Source organism: Helianthus annuus, chromosome 15 (assembly GCF_002127325.2).
Source record: "Helianthus annuus cultivar XRQ/B chromosome 15, HanXRQr2.0-SUNRISE, whole genome shotgun sequence".
NCBI classification, from domain to species: domain Eukaryota; kingdom Viridiplantae; phylum Streptophyta; class Magnoliopsida; order Asterales; family Asteraceae; genus Helianthus; species Helianthus annuus.
The window spans coordinates 107,212,338-107,231,196 of NC_035447.2; the positions used below are offsets into that span (position 1 = coordinate 107,212,338).

At 35.1% G+C, this 18,859-nt stretch overlaps 2 protein-coding genes across 2 annotated transcripts; one reads left to right on the forward strand and one right to left on the reverse strand.

Annotated features, from left to right (window-relative positions):
• Positions 1-460: 460 nt before the first annotated feature.
• On the reverse strand, positions 461-4,122 carry LOC110912141 (cell number regulator 6). Its single transcript, XM_022156809.2, has 5 exons — positions 4,018-4,122; positions 3,819-3,923; positions 2,635-2,749; positions 903-1,174; positions 461-818 (listed from the first exon to the last, which is right to left on the reverse strand). The coding sequence occupies exons 1-5, from the start codon at positions 4,018-4,020 to the stop codon at positions 651-653; spliced, it is 663 nt and encodes a 220-aa protein (XP_022012501.1). The 5' UTR covers positions 4,021-4,122; the 3' UTR covers positions 461-650.
• A 7,295-nt stretch (positions 4,123-11,417) lies between these two features.
• Positions 11,418-15,760, forward strand: LOC110912142 (luc7-like protein 3). Its single transcript, XM_022156810.2, has 7 exons — positions 11,418-11,612; positions 11,734-11,862; positions 11,976-12,015; positions 13,742-13,817; positions 13,911-14,111; positions 14,943-15,155; positions 15,258-15,760. The coding sequence occupies exons 1-7, from the start codon at positions 11,570-11,572 to the stop codon at positions 15,579-15,581; spliced, it is 1,026 nt and encodes a 341-aa protein (XP_022012502.1). The 5' UTR covers positions 11,418-11,569; the 3' UTR covers positions 15,582-15,760.
• The last annotated feature ends 3,099 nt before the right edge of the window (positions 15,761-18,859 follow it).

An 18,859-nucleotide genomic window follows, 5' to 3' on the forward strand; every position in this document is an offset into this window, starting at 1 on the left:
AAGACTTATTGAAAGTGTGAATTCCTACAGAATCAAGTTGGTCAAAAGAGAGTCCTATAATGCTTTATATATGGTGTTTTTAAATGGATAATAAAGTGTGAGCATTCGCTCGTTTGTGCCCGTGCTCACTAGCATCTTAGTTACACGAGAATCGATAATCAATACTGTGTTAGTGAGACGAGAAGTGGTGATCATTACCAAACTAGTGAGATGTAATGGTGACTTCTAAATCAAGACAAATCGTCAACAACTAGGAGCGCACGTAAGATGTGTTGTTGAACATCCGCTTAAGCCACTATACATTCTATTGTTTTTATAGAGTTTGAAAAATCTATGTAAAAATAAAAGAAACATATTCACCCCTCCAGATTTCCTCATTTCCTATATGAATGCTACAATCATAAGGATTTGGATTCCGTTATTTACCAATGGCCGCTCATTACTCTTTTGCAACTCGACATTCAAGAAATACAAGAAATGTTGTTTATAGAGCATAATCACATATTAATCAAATATGTAAAAGTATGCTACCTTACTATAAGAAAGATTTACGATGCTACGCGATATCATCCAACCAAACGTCTTTTACTTTTAAGTATATCAAACATCCCATATAACACGAATAATGTTATAATTTCTACAACGTACCATCAGTTAGTATCTCGAGCAGGGTTCATTTGTTGAACGGGAGGGGCGTTGACCAGGGTCATTGGCATCACAAAGTTATCAGAAAGGCGGGCCTTCATCTCCCTGTGTTCTTGGCACATAGCACACCAATGAAAACAGCAGTGCACCATACATGGATCACACGGGTCATTCTGCAGGCTCAAAACCAAAAAGAAGCATGAACTTCCGGTTTATCACAATTTAAAAGTATAACAGCTAGTGACGGTAGTGATTACCTCAAGATGGTATTTGTTGTGTAGCATTAGCCGAACAATGCTAGTGTATGCACCACACAGCCACCAACTGAACAACAACCCCTCGCAAAGGTAATAGGATGCCATTGGGTCGATAACCCCATTGAGTGCTGCTGCTGTTGCAGCAACTGCTAGACCCCCCTCAACAAAAATCGCATGAAGAACACATGGAACGGTCGAGGAAGCATAGTCATCTCTCACTGCTTCATAATTGCGCCCAAACAAAACACATGGACAGAAAAGTCCAGTCCGACCTGAAAATATAATATAACATGGAAGTTTGAGACAAAGTGACAAACGAGCAGCGTATCATACAGATTATAGCTATAACATATTAACATGTGATTTACTACAGTTTCATGTTCATAAAATGCACCCCACTATCTCGGTTTAAAGAACTCGATGACCTTGGTTTTAAAAAGCGTGAGGCGCACCAAGGCGTTTAGGTCCAGAAAGCCGAGGTGAGATCTTCATGTATGTGAGGCATTACTCTTAAGTACAACTAAATAAGCTTTATGTACATCCAGAAGCTGCATCTCTCTCGTCTCTTTTACATATTAGCCTTTTATCAAATAAAAATTCGCACTTATTCTTTTGGTTGTTTTTACATGTCAGTCTCCTACAGACCCTCATTTTACATATCAATTTTCGACCTAGATGTGCATGAGGCGTCATCTCAAGGCCCTAAGGCATTTTACAGATCGCCTAACGTCCCAAACGCACTTTTCAAAACTAAATCAGTGACAAAATGGAGAACAAACTTGCATAACATTTGAATCTAAACCTCGGAATGGCCACCTAACAAGATGAAATAATGAAACCTGTTGGACTTATAATTGTAAACGAGTCAGCCAAGCCCAAGCCTGAGCTCAGCTAGTTTAACTTAAGAGAGCTCGAGCTCAGCTCGTTTATTATTTACAAATTATTGAATAATATAATTTGTACACATTTATAATTATTTTTATCTATATTTATAATTATAATGTTTACAGATAGCATAGTATATATTATTTAACTTCTTTTATCACAATTTATATAATAATAAATAATAATAATAATAATAATAATAATTGTTATGTAAATGTATATTTAATATATACACGGTTGTAGAAATTGCTAGCCGCTAATCGGCCGGTGAGGTGGGAACAAGCGATTAATCGAGATTAATCGGGGGTTAATCGGCGCCTAGTCGGGATTTTTACAACCATGAATATATAAAACACAAATTATATAAAGAATTAATTACATGGTTAGCTTTGGTTAGTACATGCGGTTTGTCTATTTTGCAAATTTCATACTTATTTATTGAAAATTACACGGTACCAACTCTTACAAAATCACTTTACCATAAATACATCACAGGTACTAATCACGCAATAAATTCTACAACCAAAGGTACTAAGGGTGAAACAATTTGTAAAAGTTGGTACCAATAGTGTAATTTTTAAAAAATATGTATCAAAATGGCAAAATAAGTAAACCTCATATACTAACCATGTAATTAATTCTTATATAAACAATAAGCTAATTTAGGCTTGCGAGCCTAGTCAAGCTTGATACTTGAAGCTAGGACTCAGACTCATACGCTTGAGCTTGGGCTCATTTAAGCTCAGCTTGACAGCAAGCCGAACTCAAGTATCAGTGTATCACACAACCGGCTCAGCTCGTTTACACCCCTACATGAACCATTCAAAAGACAAGAGAAAGAACTTACAGCTCTCTTTGTCTTCAGTACAAGCAAATAAACCAGATGTCCACGGCTCAACAGCAGGTGGCTCAAAGTTTTCAGGCAAAGTCTGCCCACACGCATCACACTTATGAACATCCAACTGTAATTCAACCAACATCAGGAACTTGTACCAACAAATTATTACTTCTAGGCTATGTAGTTAATATCGCGATATATCGCCGATATATCAGTGCAAAATATCAATCAGAATCTATGCAGTTAATATGCTAAAATATCGGATATCGGTCAAGGACTGATATTTGAAATATAGGTTATCTCGGTGGGATATCGGTAATTTTAATATAATGCAGAATTTATATATATAGCAATTTAACACCAATAATTCAGTGATATATTGGTTATATCGGTCAAATATCGTGATATATCGGTTATATCGGTCAATATCGCCGATAATATCGGTACTGATATTTTGACCGATATTTGACACCGAGATTTTACTAAGGGGCAGATATAACCGATATATCACCGATATTGACTGCATAGGTCAGAATATCGGTACCGATATATCGGCGATATTGACTGATATGTCACTGATTTCCCGATATCAGTACCATTCTTAGTTCTAGCATTCGTCTTTCAATTATTAGTGTTTTAAGTCTTAATTGTTAATATTAAATGATAGTGTGATAAGTCTTAAATCAGTTCCTACTTGCTACAATTGTTAGTGTTTTGCAAGTTGCAAAAGGTTAATTTGTTAATGGTAGGAGAGTATACTCAATTGATAGTGTTAAATACTTAAATTGCTATATATATAAATTCAGCATGATATTAAAATTACTGATATCACAAATATCGGTCTTTGACCGAAATCCGATTTTTTACTGCATTAACCACTTAGCTTCCAGGTATCAAACAACAAGATCTAACTTCAACATTCTAAATCACAAATACCGGTCCTTGACCGATATCCGAATTTTAACAGCATTAACTACTTAGCTTCTAGGTATCAAACAAACAACAAGATCAAACTTCAACATTCTAAACAATTACACTAAAATATCCTGATCTACACACATATTAAACTGATACAACTAATGAACAACAGTTGGAACCCTAATTTCGATTAGTAAAAGGTAAAAAAAAGGCATAAAGCAAAATTGAACAGATCCGTGAAGTAATTTGTATATAAAAACGTAATGCGATTAAACCTGAGGAACTTGAATCGGCTGATTGAGGTCTGTGGAGTCGATTTGAACAGGTGTTTGATCTTTGGTCAACTTTACGTACCGTGATGGATTATCTTCATCCGCCATCTGAGACAGTGAATGAGTAATCAAATGGCAAAAATGTGTAACAATTAAGCAAAAGTGAGTATAAATAGATCGGACGGCTGATATGTTTACATACCATTGACTGAGTTGAGCAACTGGAAGTGATGCCGGTGATATTCTGTGAGGGCGGAAATAGGTGTGTGTGTGTTTACAAACACCCCCTTTTCAAGTACCATATTTATATTACGGTTTTGTCCTTAACTATAATCCATGCATTGCACACACTGTGGCAGGATGTTTTTTTTTTTTTTTTAAACGGTGAACTTCGTGTATAACTTATCACACTCTCAAAATCGGAAAGCTTTGTATTGCCCCACTTTAGCCACATTATGTTATCTTAACCGGGTCCGCGCTGCCTTCAAAGTTTGACTTTTTTTGGGCGTTCCTCCGAGAAACCATACCACCGGCTGCCACTCGGCAGAACTCTCTGGCATAATACACGGTCAGACGAAAACCCGGTTACGCTCGGGAATCGAACTGACAACCTCACACAAGGCCTAGTCCAAATCTTTCATTGCCTATATCCACCCCAATATGACACAAATGAGAATTAAACTTGAGTCTCGAAAAATCCAAACCTCCTACCATTAGGCCACAAGTGGGGGGATCCCTCAGGATTAGAAAAGTTGTGCCCTAGTGATAGGATGTTAAAGTTTGTAAGACTTGATATCGACGATTAAAAAAAGTTTATTTACATATTACACAAAAGTTATTTGGCGTAACCTAAAAAATAATTTTGTCTTTTTTATTGTTCAAAAACCATAAAAGTGATTGATGATACTCGTTACCATTGTCGGTGTTATTTGGCTGGTATTTGCTCGGTTTGTCATTGTACCGCTATTTTGAATATAACTTCGTTTTCGATAAAATACATATCAAAATGTCAATAAAAAATTAAACACAATCATGCATTTAGTTTTTATTAAAAAAAACCTAATGAATGAAAGTTATTCGTGAAAAATAAAACTATTGGGTTAAAAACCTATATTATTTATTGTATAATGGATAAAATTGAAATTTAAAAAAATAAAGTTAATATTCACCAAACTAGCAAATCTTACTATTTTAATTTTTGAGAAATTACACTATTTGTCCGCGAATATAAAATTAAATCCATTGCTATAAATTTTATATAACAATTTTAGTTTTATTTGTTTTGTGGATTTCGATCCAAGTAAAACATGTGTCAATAATTTAATATTTTTTACGACATTATTTCTTTGGTTTTTCTTCACCGGTATCATAACGAATTGAACTGAAACCGAGCATAAACTGAATTTCCGCCGCATCTTATGGTGGAATCCTGATAGTTAATACAAAAAACAAACATTTATTTTTTAATCTATAAGTTCAAGTAAGGATAAACACCATAAAAATTAAAAAAATAATGTACTTTCTGTCTTCAATCGTAAAGGTCCCTTAATAAATTTATGCACATATAAACCCAATAAACATTATACTTTTTTTAATCTTAAAAGCCCTTGACATGTTAAACTTGAAAAAAAAAACTTTTAGTCATGATTAGATGAGATTATTTAGGAGAATTTGATTTTAATAATCTCAATTATTCGTCGTTGGTTGCCAACAGTCCCAACTTTAAAAATAACCACTAGCAGTCTCTACTATTAACGTATTGACCTCTTTATTAATTAAACTTATAAAATCCAAAAATTATAGATTTAATAAAGTTCGTATTTTGTAACAATTTCACATTCATTTGAAGTGTTTAATATTAAATTACTTTTTGAGTTCCTGTGTTTTATAAGTTTTAACCACTTGAGTCCAAAAGCAAAAAGTTTAACGACCTGAATCCCCATAAGCATTTTCTTTAACCATTTGAGTCCAAAATTTTAACTCCATCCATCAAGTCTGTTAATTATGAGGGTAATTTGGTCATTTACCCACAAGGTACAACTCTTATATGCACAAGAGTATAAAGAACAAGTGTCTAATGCATAAACTTTTAACATATAATATATATAAAAATAATCACATATATATAATAAAACACACACACCTACACACATTTTCTCTCTCATCTTTACACACTCTTCTCTCTCTCTATACACCACCGCACAACCACCATCCCCACCACTGCCACCACCATCCCCACCACCGCCACCGCCACCTCCAAACACCCACCACCACCGTCAGGTTCCTAACAATCAAATCACAAAAGCTCAATAATCTGTTTAATCACACATCCAAACACCCTAATTAACATCTCACTTCACATACATTCCTAAACATTTCACAATCAAATCAGAATAATGAAACATAATTGTTTGTACTAACTACTAACCAGTATCACATTCAGTTCCAATAGCAATCACAGTAGCCAAATACTTAGTATCAGATCCTCTTTTCTTCAACCTTCACCTGCGCATCGACGACACAACCTTCCCTACACTCTCCGTTCCGGCGACGTGATGTCATACTCTCCGTTTTTCAAACACCGAAAACGCATCTCTTAAACTCTCCAACACCTCATTCGAATCAACATCCTTCGTGTACAGCTCAATAAACTCCTGCAGATCAATGAATCCGTCACTGTCAGCATCCATAGAGTTGATCATGCTCTCCAGTTCATCGTTCGTTGTAGTTCGGTCTTGATCTGGATGCGAGAGTTGTTGACGGACGGTGAAACGACACCGTTGTGGCTGTTGTCGGTGCCGAATTTCTTTTTCCGGTGGAATAAGTTCTTCATTCCCATCGATGTGACGGTTGAAAGGTGAATTTGAGAAAGATGAATTTGAACAATTGAAAGGATTTGGGGATCGAATCTAGGAATATATAAAAGAGAGAGAGTGAGAGAAATCTACAAATAATATTTAACCAAAAAATTCTAACAGTGTTAGAAATTTGGACTCAAATGGTTAAAGAAAATGCTTATGGGGACTCAGGTCGTTAATTTTTTTGTTTTTGGACTCAAGTGGTTAAAATCCATAAAACACAGGAACTCAAAAAGTAATTTGCCCTTTTTTTTATTGTGTTCTTTTTTATTCTCAAACTAACATTTTCAACAACTACAAACACTAGTGTCGGCGGTAGGGGTGTTCATCGAATCGAATATCGAATTTTCGAATTATTCGAATAATTTTTATTTTTCCTTGAATTCGAATTCGATTCGTATTCGATTAAAACCTACCCAATTCGATTCGAATTCGTATTCGAATAAAAAAACCAATTCGTATTCGATAAAAAATTTGTATTCGAATCGAATACGAATAAATTCGATTTGATTCAGTTTGTTTTAAAACATGTAAATAACAATTAAAATGAAGCATAAGTTTTAAAGCAGCCATAAAACATTCCAAATAAAGTATCATAAGTCTAACATTCAAAACGAGAATTTGGGAATAGCCACTACAAGTTAATATTTTTAGGTTAGAAATCTATTGATAGATTTGGTATTTAGGTTTTAGTTATGGGCCGTGTAGTGGGTTTGGTAATGGGTAATTTTAATACTTAGAATAAATTTTGAAAATAAATTATAGTACAGCCCAATAAAAATTATATATCTATTATATATAAAAATAATAAATAAAATGTATACTTTTTATTCGAATTTCGAATCGAATCGAATTTGAAATTATAAATTCGTATTCGATTTACTTGACTCGAATTGAATCGAATTCGAATTCTTATAATCGAAATGAATTCCTGATAATCGAATCGGATTTAATCGAATTTCGGATTTTTCGAATTCGAAACGAATTCTGAACACCCCTAATCGGCGGGAATAGTTCAGGCCTTCAATTGGGTTAAATGGGCAGCAGGGGAAATAGTGCCAGGCAGCTGCCTGACACTCCCCTATTGGGTCAACAAATTTACGATTTTTTCCTCCTTTAAATTTACGATTTTGCCATCAGTTCAAAATTATGTCTTTGCCACCATTTAAAAATAAATTTACGCTTTTACTCTCAACTAAAAATTTCAATTTTGCCCCCGGCTAAAAATTACGACCCTGCCCCGTTTCAATTTACAGTTTTACCGTTAGTTTTTCCCTTATAATTACGATTTTGCCATCAGTTCAACGTTATGTTTTTACCCCCACTTAAAAATAAATTAACGCTTTTGTTCCTAGCTAAAAATTTCAATTTTGCCTTCGGTTCAAAATTACGATTTTGCCCCGTATAAATTTATAGTTTTGCCATTAGTTTTTTTTTTCTCACAGCCAAGTTACGATTTTGCCCTCAACTTATATTTACATTTTCTCCATCGTTTTTGTTTGTTTTCCTGGTGAAACTACAATTTTGCCCCCCAATGTAAAATTACAGTCAAGCCGGCAGATTCCTGGCACTCCCCCATTGGTTCATTTAATTTACGATTTTATCCCGAAATTAAAATTATGATTTCGCCCTCAGTTAAAAATTACGTTTTCCCATCGTTTTAGTTTTTTTTAGCAAAAGTAGAAAACATTTTTTTTAATTGGTTGACTCGATTTAATTTTTTTCCGCGTCAAGGAGCCGCCTAACACTCGCTTATTAGTCCTGAAAAATTACAGTTTTGCCCTGATCCGAAAAATATCGTTTTAATTTTTTTTTCCTAGCAAAATTATAGTAGTGTTTTTTTGATTGATTGAGAATTATTCGGCCATCACCCCGTAACGCGAACAAGGCATCAACTAGTTCAATAAAAAACTAATGAATTGAATACGTTTTGACAATATTACAATCTTATTGCTGTTTCTTTTTCGATTTTTTCCTCTACATAAAGTTTTTTAAATTCCTTATGTAACGTTGTAAGTTTGATATTTTAGTTACATGTTCCAAACCCCTCGCATGCAGGGGTTCATTTTATGGTCCTGAAGAGTACCGATATCATAACAAATTAAACCAGTATTTTTTTCGTAACTTTCGAATATACTGTCGCATGTGTTCATTTTATGGTTCTGAAGAGTGCAGATATCGTAACGGTCTGAACCGATAACTATTCCGTAACTTCCGAATATACTGTTGTGGCGTGGTTTTTTTATCGTTATGTAGAATGTTCCGTAGCGATTTATTTATTTTTATCTACGTTTCAAATCCGCCGTGAAGCGCGGGGTAACCAAATGATAGAAAGAAAAGATGAATATCGAACGAACCTTGTCTTGCCACGTAATCAATTTAAAAACAATTGTTTATATCAGTTATTTCCTCATGTAGTAATAATAATATAAAAAAAAATCATGCTTTTGTTTAAATTTAACATGTTGAGGCATTTCATTTGCAAAAAAAAAAAAAAAAAAAAAGGTGATTTTTTATGAGAAAAAAACATAAACTTTTGGTTTTTACGTGCAAAACAGTTTTAAGGGACTTTTATGAGAAATTACAAAAAAGCATATTAGTTTTTATGGTATTTACCCTTAAAGTAAATACAACTAGAATTACGACCCGCCGCAATTGCGGCGGGGATTCTTTAGTTATAACTAAGTCGATTTAGGACCCACACGTTATGTTGAACCTGTGAAACGGGAAAAACAACAGATGATGTAAAAACGTTCACTCACACACGCACGTTGCGTGGTGTTAACTCACAAAGTTTAGAACGAAACGTAAAAACGGTACACCACGCACGCACATTGGCACATTGCGATGTGTTAACCCACAAAATTTAGAACGAAGCATAAAGCGAAAAATTTGCGAAAAATGAAAACTATAAAAGACTAAAGTTGAAAGTAAAAAAAAAATTGTGAGAATAGATAGTAAAAGATAAAAAGTTTTGGGTTAAAAGTAAAGAAAACAAATAGTTTTGGGTTAAAAGTAATTTAGAAAATACCTTTGGGTGAAAAGTGAAAATATCAATTTTTTTTTGAAAAACACCCAATGCTTTGGGTACAAGACATAGATGCACAAAAAGGTTGCTAATTTATAGTTTTTTTAATGTCATAAATGAACTAACATAAACAAATAAACATTTACAAAGACAAATAACCATACGAGGACCTGTGTTAATATTGGTTCTATGCCTATAAACTAGCCAAATGAACATAAACGAAAACATGATTGTGTTCGTTCATTTAACTTTAATCAAACAAAAGAATTAAACGGACACATTTTCTTGTTCATGTTCGTTCCTTAAGACAATGAATATGTTCGTGTTCGTTCGTGAACTTTGCATGTCTGACCCATTGGATTTATCAACCTAGGCTAAGGCATAGAGCCACCAAAAACAAGTGCCTTTAGTTTTTTTTTTTCTTTTCATATACTAGACTCGTTTCTGGCCTATTTAAACAATTTTTCTATGCCCAATATTTGGGATTTTACTCCGAGAGTCCACATTATCCACGCAGGTTCATTTTACAATCCAGAAGCAGCGATGCAACACATCAACCCTAGTTATTTACGGCGTCTTTTGAGTAATAAATGTGAAACTGACTGCGTATTCGGCAAAAGTAGGGTTGACATTAGGGGTAATCATCGCTATGGTTATTCAATGTTTCAAATCTCAATCTCAATTGCGGATTCTCGACAGGTAACAACTAATTTTTCATCATCTACTAATTTGTATGTGTATATATATCGAGGAACCCAAAAAAATCACTAAATCTCTAATTAGTTTTGCGAATTTAATGATTTTATCTATAATATGTGTAATTTTGATTTGGTATTGGCGATTCTATTGATATTTTTTTAGGGTTGTCAAATATTCAAGAGTCAAAAAAGGATTGGACGATTGGTGATTCTTATTGCTAACTCGCTGGCTTGGAAGACACCACTCAGGTTAGTTTTGGAAAAGGGGTTGATTTGCTGAGTTTCTTTATAATAATTCAATAGAGCTCCGACTTTATAGTTCACTTAGGCCATCCAAAAACGATGGATCGGACTTAGTTAACATTCTAGATGAACATTTTATAAACATATACGAACACAATGACCACGAGTTAACATTCTAAATGAACATTTTATTAACATATACAAACACAATGACCATGAGTTAACAAACACAAATGGACATAACATTACTGATCATAAATAGACAAACACACATATAATATACATTTATTGAATTTTCTTATGAATATTCAAACAAACAAACAAACATAAACACATGTTTACAACGTAAATAAATGAACAAAACATGTGTTTATGTTCGTTCATTTAATAATAGAATGAACAAAAGTTATTCTTTCATGTATTACAAACGAACATAAAAAAACTTTCCGCCAAACAATTAACGAGACATTGAGTATCGGTTCGTATAATAAGCTTGGTGTTCTTTGTGACCCAGGTTCGACTCTCACCCTCCCCATTATTCTCTGCGACATCGGCGAATACGAGTGACGCCGGTTCGTCTTGGATGAGATGCGAGATTTTACCGATTATTCTACTGTCATGCCTTCGGGCGGGTGAAGGTCGGGTTTCCGCGTCTCTAGAAGAGCCAAGAGACTAACGACGATCGAGCAGCCGACCTTGACCACATCATCCGACGGTGTCACTGTGGTTGACACGTTGTTTCTTGTCGTTAAAAAAAAGCAAGCACCCAAACATGGGTCGTGGTGGACATTGATGCTTGTTTCACGCCTACTCCAACATCTACTTCCGTTACCTTATTAACCTTAGACACAATAGAACCATCATAAACCCCAAAATACTGAAACAACAAAACCGATTAGGGTTAGGGTTTCCACATTCTCTGCAATAATGGATGCCCAACGAGCATTGCTAGACGAGCTAATGGGTTCAGGTTCCCTTTTTCCACATCTTCTTATCTTTATATTTTTATTTTTATTATTCGAATTAAGCTCAAAACCCTAATTATGTTTGGTTAATAATGGTTATTGATTATTGTGGGTGTGTGTATATAGCTCGCAATTTAACTGAAGAAGAGAGAAGAGGGCACAAAGAAATCACATGGGATGATAAGGATGTGTGTGGATTCTACATGGTGAAGTTTTGTCCTCATGATTTGTTCGTCAACACTCGAAGTGATCTCGGTCAGTTAATTTGGTTATGAATTGCTTAAAAGATGATGTATATAATAAGTTACAGTGTTATGTATTATTTGGATTGTGAAGTTTGAGATGATGAATTTTGTTTGTTATATCAGGTCCATGCCCGAAAATTCACGACCCGAAGTTGAAAGAAAGGTAACGAAAGGGACTCTCAACTTATCTTATAAATTGTAGACTATACTATAGAGTAGTAGACCGATTGCGGTATCTCACTTTTATTTAGTATGCTTTTGAAAGTATCTTGATTTTAAAAAGTGCGTTTAAGGGGTTTGGCGCTTCATGCACACGTGGGACAATATTGGTTATAACTAGGATGTAAAAACAATCAGTGAGGTGAAGGATACTATGAATACTTTACTTGATAAAAAGGCTGATATGTACAGGAGATGCAGCTTCTGGTTGTACATGCATGAGGCTTTCGTCTCTCACCTCATGCCACGCACCTCAGTTTTTGGGACCTAAACTCCTTGAAGCGCCTCATGCTTTTTAAAACCAAAGAACACATTTTCAAGAAACGTATCATTAACAACCGAGCGAGTCTGTAAATCACAACATTTTTTTTTTGTTACAGCGAGCTTGTAAAGATGTTACCTTTTTTGTGTCGTGAATCGAATTGTGCTTTATGGGTATAAACTGCGTGCAAGTCCATGTTTTTCACTCATATTAACCTGTTTTGCAACTTTGCAAGTATTGTATAACACTATAAGATAAACTTTATGTAGTATTGAGGCAATTTATGTAGCTTATGATGCCTAATTTTAGTTTACTGAAAGGGGGCAACGATAGCATTTTGGTTCAGTTTTCTGGATTAGTACTGAGTGTCATGACATTTGTTTACCTAGCTCATTGATGCTCAAGTTGCAATTCAATCTCTCTTTTATTTGGTATTGTTAGTATATAACATAGTGTCTTATAGCAATTGGTGCGAACTTAGCCTCTTAGTGCTGGCAAAAAGTTCTGTGTTGTGTTAAACGGGCCATATTTGGCACAACACGTTACTAGTATAGTAACCCCGAATGACGCATTTAACTAAATGGACATGCCTGATAGGCGGGTTAGATGACTTGGCACGTTTAACACGATTAAATATAATCAATTTTAGTAACACGAATGAAACAATACGCGCAGCTACTGAAAACTACAATCTATATCTATTTTTTTTTGAACGGCAAATTTGGATCACTGACTGACCACTAGAGTATCATCATGCCACCAGCGGAACCACCCGATCATATCCATTTCCACTAGGCATAATGCCTATACACCAATTCAGGAGGAAACCCAATAAATATGGGAAAAACCCCCCTTGTGGGAATCGAACCCGAGACCTATTGGTCCCAAAGTCTTATCCCACCCCCAAGATGCCACTAGGCTATAAAGCCATGGGCTCTATATCTAATGATCTATAGAACTATAAACTATGTCATTTTGATAAATGGGTCATGAATGAGTCGTGTTGACCGATTAATCTATTTAGCATGCGCATAAGTTAACGTGTTATGTGTCGTAAAGGGGTTAAGCCATTTAGATACTTTTTAGTCATGTCGTTAACGTGTTGACCTGTTTATGACCCAAACCCGTTCACCCCAAACACTAACCCATTACACTTCGTGTCACAAAATGCTAGCCCTAGGCATACTTGCAGAATACTAGTTATATGTAAGGTGGTCACTCAAGGTACAAAACAAGTAGAGAGAGATAATGGTGTGAGAAATAAATAATTTATTAATGACAGCAAAGGTCGATTTTAAATAGTTACCAAAACAAACCATGCTAATAAAACTATATCTCAAGTAAGCAACCGAAATAGTTTCTTTGTATCCTTATGAGATGTTAACTCGCTCTTTGGTGTTTACTCTAGCTTTGAGAACTCTCCAAGGCATGATTCTTATGTGCCAAGATTTGAAGCAGATTTGGCTCATTTTTGTGAAAAATTGGTAAGTCATTTCACTTTAAATGCGGTAGCTTTAACCCTTTTACTTAAATATTTATTTACAGTTTTTCTTATTGTCACTATTACGTTGTTTTAGATCATGGATTTGGATAGGAAAGTTAGGCGGGGTCGTGAGCGTCTCGCTCAAGAGGTCGAACTTCCTCCACCACCACCTCTTCCAGTTGAAAAATCTGAACAATTATCGGTTCTTGAGGAGAAAATCAAGAATCTTCTAGAATCTGTTGAGGCTCTCGGGGAAGCTGGCAAGGTCGATGAAGCCGAAGCACTCATGAGGAAGGTATGAGCAATTCGTTTCTTTACGCTCTAAGTTATGATGTTTTTCTGTTTGTTAACTATTTGTACTAGATTGTTGCCATAGGCTGCGTGTTGTGGCGGCAACGCCTTAATTGTTTATAGTTGGCGACAAGTTATGTAATGCGTTAACCATATGAAAACGCGTGTTCGATGTATCCGATCTAACGCATTTCGGTTACAAAAGAAATGGAATCGAACCCGGGTTGGTTTGTTTAGTGAGGGACTGAGGGTTCCAGGACCTGACCACGACACCACCCTTACCTTTGCATCAAGAGGTAGGGGCGTCAAAACATACAGTAACTCGAATTTATTCCGTCGAAACATATTATATTTGACCCGGCTCGTTTCCGAAAACAGTTTACGTCAAAACGTAGACCAACTCGTTTACGTTGAAACGTGAATTTATACCGACACGTACATTAAAATAGGCACGTGGGAAGATATTGTTTTTTTATTTACGTCAAAACGTAGACCAACTGAAAACGTACATAAAAATAAGCATGAAAACGCATTATATTTGACCTGACTTGTTTCCGAAAAAACTTACGTCTAAACGTGAATTTATACCGACATGTACATAAAAATAACCACTTGAGAAAATGGTTTTTTAACTAAAGAATGAAAGTACAGAGGGTAAATATGAAAAGTTAGAACTTAAGGGGGTGAAAATGACAATTTATAAACTTTGTAGAAAATGTAGGGGATGAAAATGATTTCTCTGAAAGTATTGGGGTGTGTTTTGGTCGGTGGAAAAGTCCAGCGACCTTCTTTAAGAAGATATATAATTTGTTCGTGATTGGCGTTGTTTGTACAGGTGGATCTGCTTAACATTGAGAAAACCGCGTTGACCCTGCAATCACAAAACGACAAAGTTTTAGTGCCTGCACAAGAAAAGAAGATGGCGCTTTGCGAAACGTGTGGTTCGTTTCTGATCGCGAATGATGCTCTCGAAAGAACTCAGTCTCACATCACTGGAAAACAGCATATCGGTTACGGCATGGTTCGTGATTTCCTCTCTGAGTACAAGGTACCGTTCCCTTATATTATGAGCCCGTTTCATACATAAACCGTAAACAGTCCGTTTTGATTGTGTTTTAACTTAAACGCGTTGAGCGGTTGTAATCATTAGGAGTCGAAAGAGAAGGCAAGGGAGAAAGAAGCAGAAGAAAGAAAGAAGCAAAGAGAAAAAGACGACAGAGACGGATCTGCTGACGTGGACAGGAACCGTGACAGGCGGGACCGCGAGATGCCAAGAGATCGAAACAATAGAGGCAGTCGTGATACAGGAAGAGGACCAGATCGTAGGTACAATAACAATAACAACAATAATAATTATAATTATAGAAACGGGGGTGACAGGAACAGGGATAGATACCGCGGGCGTAACCGTAGCAGATCTCGATCACCCGCTAGGCATGCACGGAATAATAGGTCATCCAGAAGTCCATATTAGTGAGAGTTCTGTAGATAAATGTCAGATTTGAAGTTGGAAGGTAGACGGTTTTTTAATTATAACTCGTAATGTTCTATGAATGCATGTTTTGGAGTCTCAAAAGGTATAATGTCGTGGGTGAACCTCTTTTTTGTTCTCACAGCTTTGATGAGATTAATCTCGTATCGTCAATATCAATATAACTAATGGAGAAAAAGAGTCGTCAGGTAGGTATTATTATTATTATTATTATTATTATTATTATTATTATTATTATTATTATTATTATTAGAGTTAATTACTGTTTTTGTCCCTGTAGTTTGTCAAAAATCACCATTTCAGTCCATTAGTTTAAAAATTGTGATTTCAGTCCCTATGGTTTCACTTTCGTAACCATTTCAGTCCTTGTGGTTTCACTTTCGTAACCATTTCAGTCCATTTATTCTGTTAGTACAGGGACTGAAATGGGGTGGACTGAAATGGTTACGAAAGTGAAACCACAGGGACTGAAATCGCAATTTTTAAACTAATGGACTGAAATAGTGATTTTTGACAAACCACAGGGACGAAAACAGTAATTAACTCTTATTATTGTTATTGTTATTGTTATTGTTATTAAAGTAAACTAAATTAGTAGCTTCAATCGAGATGACAGAAAATGTCAAAATTGAAAGGATGTTTGACACAAAAAATCATTTTAGATTAAACTGATAAACAGTCCTAAACTTTAAAGATGATTTTAACAATTTACTCAAAATTGTTATTGTTATTGTTATTGTTATTGTTATTGTTATTGTTATTGTTTTTGTTTTATACTTTTATTAGAGGGCCGTTCAATACAAAATCATATTTAAATATCGAACTGCGAGAACAAAAAATGTGTTTATGCAGTGATTCTTTACTTAAAATTGGTTCTGCCTTGAACGCGCCCCATTATTATTATTATTATTACTACCTCGTTGTTGCTTATTTTTCATAATCCTTTATAAGATTCGGTTTTTAAGGGTTTTCTGAAGTCTGAACCCTTTGCTTTTGGGGTAATCCTCAAGTTTACAAATGGGTAACTTGCATTTTACGTCCTTTAAGTTGCAACAAATTTTCAGACGCTGTCCTTTAACTAACGAAATTACAACGGGTGTTCTTTATGTTTTAATATCTTTACAGCAAATGTCCTTTATGTTTTTTTTTTTTTTTTTTTTTTTTTTTTTTCCGTAAGGCGGATGTCTTTATTTTTGTAATCTTTTTAGGATGAAATGACACCGCCTGTAAAAAAAGTTAGAACATAAAGGACATCCGTTGAGTAAAAGGACAACGCCTGAAATTTTGCTGAAACTTAGAGGACGTAAAATGCAATTTACCCTTAACAAATTTGTATTCCTGCTGCTGAAAGAAACCATGGTTATTCCACGGGTACGAGGTAACACTTAGAACTTGCATCTTTAATGGTCAAGGTAACCATATGCTTTGTCGGGCCTTTTCATACTTGATAAGTACTTTTTTGCTCCCACTGTATGATGCTAAAGAATCTTTGGTTTATGGATAAGGCGAGCCATTAACTCAACCCGTCCCACATTGCTAGTAACTAGCAAGTGAGACTGAACACCTTGAAAGCTTTAAATTTGTGGGGGAACTAATTACCATGGGTTTAAGTTGAGTAAGAGGTTACGGGTCAGTTTACTAGTTCAGGCTTGGGAACCTGGTAGGCCGGTATTTACTAAACGTGCTGCAGGCTTCATGTGTGGAAAAAGGCGATATGCAGCCTTGGAAGTTGGGGTTTTATGTGTTGAGTGATTGTTTGTTGTAACAAAAGTGTTGTTTTTGGCTTGGAATTTTTGGAGAGGCAAAGAGATAACCACAAAGAGGTAGCAGTTTTTTTTTTTTTTTGCAGGAAGTTGGATCTTTAGTCCATGTTCTTTTCTGGCTTCGAGTCGGTTTTTAAGCAGTGTATCTCTTTCGTGCTACAAAAGCTACCATAATTTTATTATCAAGAATGTTTATTGATGTTGGCGTTTTTGATCAACTAAGTTTTGTGGATGATTAGTTACGAGTTTAAACTAGGGGTGTGTTAGACAGACGTAGGTTAAATCGATTAAGCCAAACACAAGTCATATTTATTTGTGTCAACGACGTCAACTTAAACCTACATGTAACATGAAAACGTTCCATATAAAAGTCATCTGATAAGAGGGAAATGGGTTGACATGTCTGAGTGGTTGTGAATGAGCTATAAGCAATATGTAAACATGATAAACAAGTTTAAGGGTGATAAATAAATTAAACGAGTTAATATGACAACTAAAACTTAATTAACTAGTTTGGCAGGCATATGCCTCTCAAAGGAAAAGGAAATGTCTCAGGTTCAATACCGGGCAAAAGTTATTTAGAATTATTGATGCATAGACTAGAGCAGAAGCAAGTATTGCCATTCAATTTTTTTTTTTAATTTTTTTTATGAAGAGTTAAATTTGACAGGTTGTTTGGTTGCCCCTTACTAGATTGTTTGTTTGGGGGCAAGTGCATATATTCCCTGAGTTGGTAAAGTTGCGTACAAAAATATAAAAAAATTAAGTGAAACAAAGTTGACGTGGGCGGGTTTAGATCAAGTGAAAAAAGGGCTTGTAAAGACGCATCTTTCTTGCAAACAAAGTTGACTTGTTTTCTTTTTCTAGATTCACGTGGCGCATCTTGTCAACTACGTTGCAAACAAAGTTGACGTGGGCGGGTTTAGATTTACAAGATCAGTTTTTATGTAATTCTGAGTTCATTTCTTGGGTAGAGAAACAAGTGTGAAGTTTAGCCAAAATTAGCGGGTGGGCAACGACGCTAATAATACATTACTCAAATACTCTTATCAACTAATGATTCTGTTATCCATTGGGAATAGCCCAATGGTATTGGTGAGTTAGATAAGGATCCTCATGTTATGCAAGTTTAGCCGTTCAAAATAAAAAAAAAAACTAATGGTTCTGTTCCATGATCCATTGTACTTTTGTCCCTTTCGTTTTCACAAACCATGAGCTAATCTCCGGATTAACTTAGTGTTTCTTCACATATAAACTTTATTTGAAGTTCATCTTTTTGGACGTTCACGATGATTTGATTCCATTTCACGATGGTTGTTGCTATTTTCGGAGTATCAATTTTTATGATCGTTTATTGCTGTTCATGTGTTGTTCTTTCACAATAATTCATTCCGTTTGAACATTTGATATATAAAATACGTCTATCTTTATAAGCTAAAACCCTAACTTTTAAAAAAAATAAAACTATAAGATATTTTGAAGATGGCATTCATTAAC